Here is a 9,572-nt window from a genome sequence, read left to right as displayed (position 1 = left end):
CGCGCCCCCGACCCGGGCGCCCACGCCGGACTTCTGCCGGGGTTACTTCGATGTCATGGGCCAGTGGGACCCGCCGTTCAACTGCAGCTCGGGCGACTTCATCTTCTGCTGCGGGACTTGTGGCTTCCGGTTCTGCTGCACGTTTAAGAAGCGGCGCCTGAACCAGAGCACCTGCACCAACTACGACACTCCGCTCTGGCTCAACACCGGCAAGCCCCCGGCGCGCAAGGACGACCCCCTGCACGACCCCACCAAGGACAAGACCAACCTGATCGTTTACATCATCTGCGGGGTGGTGGCCGTCATGGTGCTCGTAGGCATCTTCACCAAGCTAGGACTGGAGAAAGCGCACCGACCCCAGAGGGAGCACATGTCCAGGTGGGCTGCCTCCTCCTCGCTCTCCCCTCCCAGCTCCGCGCTCCCTCCTCTCCCCTTCCACCTTCCCTAAGCAATGGCGCCCCCCACCCCCCCGCCCGGCCCCAGGCTCTCTGCCGAGGGATGTCACCGGGAAACCAACTTGGATTCGGAGAGGGGGTTCTGGGCTCCGCACAGGTGTGGACATGAGCTTGAGTGTGTGTGTGTGTGGAGGGGGAAGGGTCTCTCCCTTCCCTCACTGTCTTGCCGCACCCCCTCCTGGCGCGGAAGATCGCAGCGGACTTGAGGCTCACAGCTGGGAGCCCTTGGCCTCCAAGTCTCTGGTTTTAGGGAGCGGTGCACCCTCGGTTTCCAAATACTAGATAAACAGGGGCCCGCGGGCGAGCCGGAAAGGGAAGGGGTGTGTGTGAGAGCCGGAGCGCGCGTGTGTGAGGGAAGGAGGAGGGAAAGATGTGTGAGCCGCCAGCAACTAGTACGGCTCGGGAAAAAGAGGCGAGGGGGGCGGAGAGCCAAGGGAGGGCGAGAACAAAAGCCTTGTTCCGAGCGGCCGCCTGGCTTTCCCAGAGCTGCAAGGTCCTTGGCATCGGGAACTTGCTGCCTCTACGGTCTCCCCTCGCCCCTCCCCAACTCCCTGGCTCCGCTTCCCCGTCGCCACCTCTCCCTGTACCCATCGCTCGAGCTGGCGTGGACTTCAAAGGCCGGAGCCCCCGCCCCGCGCGGATACTACCCCCTTCCCTGCCACCCTGATTCGCCAACTTTCCCGTTTGCCTCATTCCTTATGCAAGTCCCAGCACGAGGAAGTCGCAGCAGATGGAAGGAGGCATTTGGGGATTAATGGAGCTATTTGCCTTTTGCTTGTTTTATAAGTGTCCAAATTGATTCGCACAACCCAGTAACTTTGGAGGCGAGGACGCAGCTGCGAGGACGCTGCCCGGTACCCGGGAGAGGCCCGGGGTCTGTGTGAGGTCCGGGCAGGTGGGGTTGGAGAGCGACAGGGGGCCTGCGCACTGCTGGATGGCTGGGCGCACGCTCTGTCATCTTTTCGAATATGGGTAACGGAGTTGCCACGTATCTCCCCCCCCCCAACACACACACAGCCACATGCACACACACGCACACCCCACACCTCCGCCGGGGACCTGTGTGTGCGCGTGTGTGTGCACGCGCTCGGGGAGCCTGCCTAAAAAAATCTGAACAAAGAGCCCCAGCACAAACAGGCGAAGGAACAGCACCACCTCCCTAGTAATTATTTTCGATTTATACGAAGAGTATCCGATGACTGTTTTTTTTCTTCCAGAGGGGAGGACTTTGCGGGGATGGGGGGCGGGGGGAGAAGTGAAGAAGTTCCTCCCGGTTTGGGTCCTCAGGGAGGTGTGGTGAGGGCTTGAGGAACAGAAGTAAGCTTGGAGGGGATGCTGACCTACCCAAAGAGTAAAGCGCTGGCCCCGCCCACCTCCTGCCACCCCAAGGTGCCCCGTCACCAACCCCATTGGCCCGGTGGTTTCACCCCCCTGCGGTGCCCGCCATCGCTGTGGATTCTGAGATGTGCGTTAAGGTGAGGGTGAGCTGCGCAGGCAGGACTGCGGCAGCGGTGTCGCCCTGGTAGCGAGAAATGCTCCCAGGGATAGGTAGGCTGCCTTGCAGATTCGGGTGAATTCCTCTGCTGAAATCTCCACCGAGCCCTTTCCTTGCAAACCTGCGCTCCAAGGAGCCCTCCTCAGTGTTGGCGGGGAGGGGGAGAGGGATGGGGGAGAGGGGTGGGTGGAGAGGGAACAGGGAGGAGGCAAAGTGGGAGAGGAGCTAACCTTTGGGCACCTCTGGGAGAAAGTGACGCTAGCTTCAGCCCCTCTTTGATCTGTGCTTTCCTGTTGAGACCCAGCTCCACTAGGTGCCTTAGCGCCCAGCAGGGACTCAACTTCCTTGTCCAGCACCCTTGCAGCTCTGTGAGGGGGCAAAAGGATCACTCCCGCTCAGTGTGTAGCTGCCACATTCTTCTGCTGGTATTAGGAAACGTCTGCTGGGAGGTGGAATCGAGGGGTACCCAGCCTTCTGTAACAGCCTGCATACAGGTGCTTCTTGTGGTATATACATTTTGGGAATTCCAGAATGGCAAGCAAGTGCATACACCTGAAGAGAAAGAAGAGTTGATTTTTTTTTCTTTCTGGCAGCTTCCCAGGTGTGGTTTTCAACCTTGGCTGCTGTTTAGGTTCACCTGGAATGCTATTAAAAAAAAAATCCCTACCCTGGGCCTCTCCCTGATAGACTATTTAAATCAAAATCTTTACGGGAAGGACCTGAGTGTCTGTACGTTGGTAAAGCGCTTGGGGCTCTACAGTGTTCTGCCAATCACTGCTAAGGAATAGGCAGTCACATTTGCTCAGTGCAGTTCTGGGTTCTGAGTGCCCAGCACCGCTCTAGGGTGTGTGTGTGTGTGTGTGTGTCTGTGTGTAAACATCCCTATAGTGCTCACAGTTATCCTGTGAGACAGGTGCTATTCTGATTCCCACTTACAAAATTGGGTGGCTTGCCCAAGGTCACACAGTTGCAAAATTGTGCAATATCTACTCACTCCCCTGGTTCCCACTGTGTCAGGGACAGATGTGTTCAGATGGGGTGAGCATCAGAGCGTGAGGGAGCTTCCTAAAAGGCACATTCTTGAGATCTACCCCGAGAGAGTCTGAATCAAGAAGTCTGGGATGAACCCCTCTCCCCAAATCTGCATTTAACCAACCCACCCCACACTTTGAGAAAGACTGGTCTTGGGTTTAGGAATCTTTTACAAGGGATACATGAATCACCCCAAGGTGGCTCCCTTATTTGCATTCTGTTGCTTATTTTCTGCATGTATGTAGCCTTAATATGTATTTCTGTGGTGCTGCGGCTGCCCCAAGTCCCCCCCTCCCCCCCGCCCCAAATGCACCTTGGGCTGCTTATGCAGGGAATCGTTTTTAGTCCCAGCCATGGGCTCATTAGCTTGCAGGGGCTCAGGGATGCTTGGGTGGGACAGACATGCCAAGCCTGGCACCAGCAGGTGGCTTCCAGGTGAAATTAATGTGCTGGCCACAGCCTCTGAATTAGTTCTCTCTTGGGCTGTGAGGGTCACTGAGAGGAGGGGTCTGTTCTCATCTCATCTATAAGCACCTCCCCTTCAAAGACTAGAACGCATCGCTGCTCCCATGTCACAAAATGCTCCTGGTGGCCAGCACGCTTGTGTTTTCCCAGAAGAGGCCTCTGTGACGTCAGTTTTTAGGCCCATAGTCCTGGGCACACTGCCTGCTTGCTTCTGGGCTGATGAAGACTGGAAGCAGGCGAAAGATAGTAATTTCAGGAGGGGTGCTTTGCACTCGGTTTTGTAAGAACTGTACAGATGCTCATTCAGCAGCTGTAACAGCAGCTACATTCAACCACTATTTATTGGGAAAAGTGGCTGCAAGTGGCCAGCTACGGTTACCCAACCACGCAGACATGTTTTGTTTGGTCTGCAAAATATTTCTATTTATGTACTTTTACATTTTTAAAGTTTTTCTTAATTTTTTTAAATGGTGAAACATTTTAAACCTACAAAAACTCGAAAGACTAATCAAAAGGAACTTCAGTAGACCCTTTATCTAGACCAGGGGTTCTCATTCTCAGCACAACCGGCACTTGGGGCTGGATAATTCTTTGTTGTGGGGCTGTTCTGTGCCCTGCAGGAGGTTTGGCAGCATCCTTGGACTCTACCCACTAGATGCCAGTAGCACCCACTGCACAACCCAGTCACGACAGTAAAATACACCCTCAGACATAGTCAAATGTCACGTAGGGGCAGACTCACCCCGGCTGAGAACTACTAATCTAGACTGAACACTTATTAGTATTTTGTCATATTTGCTTTATTGTTAATCTCTTGCTCTTCAAATATTCCTTTCTTTTTCCCTCTCTCTCTCCACCCCCCCCCCTTTCCTGTTTGTTTTATGGCTGAAGCATTTGAAAATGAGTTGCAGATGGGGCACTTTGTCCCTAAATATTTCAGCATGGATCTCCTAAGGAGGAGGACATTCTCTCACATAACAATGCCAGTATCACAACCAAGAAAAACAACAAAAAAATCCATAATATCATCAAATATCCAATCATATTAAACTTTTCCCAGTCATACTAAAATATGTCTTTTAGACTTTGGTGTTTCAAACCACGATCCAGTCAAGGCTCATTGAATTGGCTGTGAAATCTCTTTGGTCTCTAGTATACAGGTTGTTTTAAAACCAACTTAGAACCAATTTTCAATGTTTAAAACCCCGGATATCTCACACAGAAATCCAGATTTCTGATTTCTCTTGAGAAATGGGTAGGTCTGGCCATTCTGGATGTGCATTTTCCCACGGCAACTATTGGTTGCTGCGGAGGGGTGATTACCCCGTTTAGGAAGGCCTCCGATTCACCTCAGTAGCCACTCCCACCCAGTTCACTTAGTGGTGTGACCTACAGTCCCTGGAGAGGCAGTCAGGCTGATCTTAGCAGCATGGCTCAAGTCAGATGGCCCCAGGTTCAATGCCAGCTTGGCCACTTACTAGCTGTGTGGTCTTGGGAAAGTTACTTGACTTCTCTGAGTCTCAGGCTCTTGACTGTAAAATGCGATAATAATCCCTATGTAATAGGTTTGGGTGAGGATTCGATGAGACCGAGTTTGGAAAGTTCTTAGCACAGGCCTGTCCATATGGTCATTACTCAGCAACTATTACCCTTCTATATGCATCCTTGTTATTGGAGTTTTCTGTTTTGTTCTTAGTATATTTTTATTGATTTCAGAGAGGAAGGGAGAGGAGAGATGGAAACAACAATGATGAGAGAGAATCACTGATCACCTGCTTTCTGCATGCCCCCTACTGGGGATCGAGTCTGCAACCCGGGCATGTGCCCTTTACCGGAATCAAACCCAGGACCCTTCAGTCCACAGGCCGACACTCTATCCACTGAGCCAAACCCCCTAGGGCTTGGAGTTTTCTATCTCTTGTTTACTTAGAGGGATGAAGTTGTAGTTTGGAACTCAGTTCTAGATTTTGCTCTGCTATGTCTATTTAGCTGTGTGACATTGGCCAAGTCTTGAAACTTCTCCAGATTTGCATTTAATCTTAGCAGGAGGGGGCAGGTTCAGAATAGGAGAGAAGATCTACCTGCAACTACAAAAATGCATTGCAAATTGTTGGCCTAGGTGATGTTGAAGAACCCTTGTTGTTTTTGAAAAACCTGGTTTTGCTAGTTTGCCATAAGCTTGTGTGTAAATTCTCATTTACTTTCATGTTGCTCCCCAGGGAGGTAGGCCCTATGGCGATCTGCCTTTTAAGAGACACAGCTTGCTTTCCAAGAGGGTGAACAAGCCCCTGGTGCATAGTGGGGTTGGACTCGACTTCAAACTCAGTGTGTGGCCAGAGCTCAGGTCCTTGACCACTGGGCTGCACTGCCTTAGAGCACAAACATGCAGGACTTCAGGCTTCTCAGATCACAAAGAAGTACTTGATGCTCTGCAGATCCCAAACACGCATCGGAGCCAGTTCAAGGAGCCACTGTAAGATCAAGGCTAGCAATGTGTTCTGCGTGTGCCCTTGGCAGGGCCAGCCCTCTTGGAGGAAGTACTGATGAGAAATGACCTTGGGGGCAGGAACACGTGTTAGAAGCTCTCTACACTTGAAACCAGTGGGGAACACATGGCATTATTTTGCCTCCCTTCAAACAGAATTAGAAATCCAAGTACAGAGCACAGTGTCCTGTGTATATTTGAAACATGATTCAGAAGAGCCGGAGTCCCTTGCAAAGAAATGGCATCAAGTGATAAAATATCCCTCCTTCCCTTGACTTTTCTCTCTTCTAACTTCCCTTCAACTTTCCCTTCTTCCTACTTTTGTGGTTACGCTAGGGCTTCCACCAGCTCCCCAGGCTGGAGAAGGCCATGCAGGTAAATACTGATCACAGAAAAGTCCCCCCGTTATTTTTCCTTGCAGGACTCGGTTGCTTCTCTTTGGGCCCTCAGTTCTTGCACTTGAAAAATCACCGTCCTTGGGGTAAAGTTGACACAATAAAATGCACATGCTTTAAGTTTATAGTTGGATGAGCTTTGACAAATGTCCTCAGTGTGTAACCGCTATTCCAGAAAGTTATCTCATGCCCATGGCTCTTGCATTCTTGAAAAATAAATGATGCTTCTGGGGCAAGAGGAAATACTCAGGAATCCTATTCAACTGTTTAAGTGTCAGAACATAATTTAGACCCTAAAGACCCCCTCGACGCTATGAAGCAAGAAGCTGGGACTTTGAGCTCTGTTCCACTGCAACGGAAAAGAAAAGAGATGCAGCCATATTTTGGTTATTATTGTTCCTTAAATAGGCCAAGCTCATTGCCACTTGGGCTTGGCTCAAATCCTCTACCTGTTGGACTTCACATGGCTGGCCCCTCCTGATCGTTCAGGTCTCAGCTCAAACGTCACCTTTGAGAAGCTGTCTCTGACTACCCAGGCTTAGTTACTGCTGTCCCTCACCCCCGCTGCCCATCCTTCAGTGTTACTTGCTTTATTTCACATTATGGTCTAAAATTACTAATTTACTGTTTTACTAGTTTATTATCTGTCCTTCGATTACTCTCCATAAGGAGTGCAAGGACACTAACAGTCTTTTCCACTGGTCCAACCTGAGTGTCTAGAACTGTATCTGGCGCATAGGGGTTCTGCTTTCTAAACATCCTGGTTTATATGACATAAGAAAGTAGTTCTCATTCATTCATTTGCTTATTCATATATTCATTCAATAGTATTTATTGAGTACTTATGGTATACACACCACTGTGTTGAGAGCTATCATAGAATAGTTAACAGTACAGACACAATCCCTGCCCCCACAGAGCTAACAGTCAAATGGCAGGAGACAGGTCACACACAAGTAAATCTATAAGTAAATTGATATTAAGTTGAACCTCGTGAAATTGCCAATATTCAACCAACTTTGACCTCAAAAATGGCAGTATTTCAACATAATTGTTCTGTGGTAGTTTCTCCCACAAGGTACCTGTATTAGCCAGGGTTCTCCAGAGAAACAGAACCTACAGTAGTTACACATAAAGAGATTTCTTATATGGAATTGCCATTGACAAGCCCAAAATCTGAAGATCCAAGGTCCCCAACGGTGTGTGTCTGAAGGCCAGCAGGCTGCTGTAGTCCCAGGAGGAGCCTACGTTTCAATTTGAAGGTCACGAGATGGGCACATTCTCTCTTACTCTGTAGGGCCAGCCTTTTGTTCTATTCATGCCTCAACTGATTGGGTAAGGCCGACCTACATTATGGAGGGCAATCTGCTTGACTCACTCTACCAATTTATTTTTATTTATTTTTTTATATTTTATTGATTTTTTTTACAGAGAGGAAGGGAGAGAGGTAGAGAGTTAGAAACATCGATGAGAGAGAAACATCGATCAGCTGCCTCCTGCACATCTCCTCCGGGGGATGTGCCCGCAGCCCAGGTACATGCCCTTGACCAGAATCGAACCTGGGACCTTTCAGTCCGCAGGCCGAGGCTCGATCCACTGAGCCAAACCGGTTTCGGCACTCTACCAATTTAAATGTTAATCTCATTCAAAGGCACACTCTCAGACACATCCAGAATAAAGTTTGACCAAATATTTGGGCACTCCATGGCCCAGTTATGTTGTCCCATAAAATTTACCACTACAGTACCTTTAGGATCTTTGCTACTCAGAGTGTGGCCTGTGGACCAGTAGCATCTCCATTACCTGGGAGCCTGAGCAGAATCTCAGATCCTGCCTTGGACTTATTGAAACATAATCTGCATTTGAACAAGATCCCTAGGTAATACTAATGCACATTTAAGTTTGAAAAGCACCCAAACTCTATGCCACAAATAATTGCCAAATGTTTGGGCATTTGGCTTGCAGCACATGGTTGGTTCCTGCCATTGTCTAATTCATTAAATTTTTTGACACATCCCTATTTATAACATGCTTTTTAAAGCATGCATCCCAATATATGACACATTTGTTTTATCTATACACCTACCAGTGAACAATTATTAGGTACATTATAAAGCATACAAAGGACAGAGACTTTAAAATGAGCTGAAGGTGAAATAAATAATTTTAAATTTGTCACTAATCATGATGACTTCCTGCAGTCTTTAGCTACGATCTCAAAGCATGATACACATGGAGGATGAAGTTCATCACTAATAAATAAGTCCATATTTTGATTATGCCTCATGAGAGTTTTAATTATTTTGGGCTGACTTCATTTTGATCTGAACAGACCATCATTATTTTAACCCTGTGAGAAGCTGTTGACAAGCGGGGAAGAGTCAACTCTATTATTTTCTTGTATGTATTTTTCAGGCTTTATCAGTATTTTTTTCAGGCTTTGGTTTTGTTGAGAGGGATATTTCAAAGCAACATGTCTCTTTAGTGATGGTTAGCTTAGTTAAAACTATATCATTTGGCCCAGCTGGTGTGGCTCTATGGTTGAGCATCAATGTCAATCCGTGAACCAGGAGGTCACTGTTTGACTTCTGGTCAGGGCATATGCCTGGGTTGTGGGTTCCATCCCTACTAGGGGGCATGCAGGAAGCAGCCGGTCAATGATTCTCTCTTATCATTGATGTTTCTACCTCTCTCGTTCTCTCCCTTCCTCTTTCTGAAATCAATAAAAAAACATTAAAAAACTAGAACATTTATCTGCATATCCCCTTTAGAGGTGCACAAACTACAATGCAGGCGTTTGCCGCATTTGGTCTAAGATTCCTGATTCCCACCACCTGATGTGGGCATTCCAACGGAGGGCACCAGCATCAACACACATATCAAATGGGTTTCTCATTTCTAATAACGTACCAAATAGATTTCTCATTTCAAAGACCATATATAGAGATTCTCATATTTCCTCCCCCCATGCCAAATCATTTTCTGCAGTCCCTGGACCCTGGAGTGAGGGAACCTTGCCTTGAAGACTCCTTGTCCAGGACAGGGAGATCTCTAAGAATCGTTGTCTCTGCTGCATGCTCTGGGAAGGGCTGCCTTGGGGAAAATGTCCTTGGGGCTGGATTTTCATGAGTTTTGGCTTTCAGGAGAAGCCCAGGGGATCTGCAGATGGCCAAGTTCACGGTACCTGTCCTGATTATTACTTTGCTATCCTCTTGAAAGCCCAAATACCTTGGAATTCTGGGGGT

At 48.5% G+C, this 9,572-nt stretch overlaps 1 protein-coding gene across 1 annotated transcript in view; it reads left to right on the top strand.

The window, feature by feature from the left end:
- Window positions 1–6: 6 nt before the first annotated feature.
- The window catches only part of SHISA9 (shisa family member 9), a 281,059-nt gene continuing 271,493 nt past the window's right edge, over window positions 7–9,572 (top strand). Inside the window, exon 1 of the mRNA XM_006776273.1 lies at window positions 7–378. Coding sequence (XP_006776336.1) covers window positions 56–378 — 323 coding nt within the window. The 5' untranslated portion in view covers window positions 7–55. The remainder of the gene's footprint in view (window positions 379–9,572) is intronic.

This window comes from Myotis davidii, unplaced genomic scaffold (assembly GCF_000327345.1).
Source record: "Myotis davidii unplaced genomic scaffold, ASM32734v1 scaffold209, whole genome shotgun sequence".
Classification (NCBI taxonomy): Eukaryota; Metazoa; Chordata; class Mammalia; order Chiroptera; family Vespertilionidae; genus Myotis; species Myotis davidii.
The sequence above is the reverse complement of the archived record's forward strand: the minus strand, read 5'-3'. Positions and strand labels throughout refer to the sequence as shown.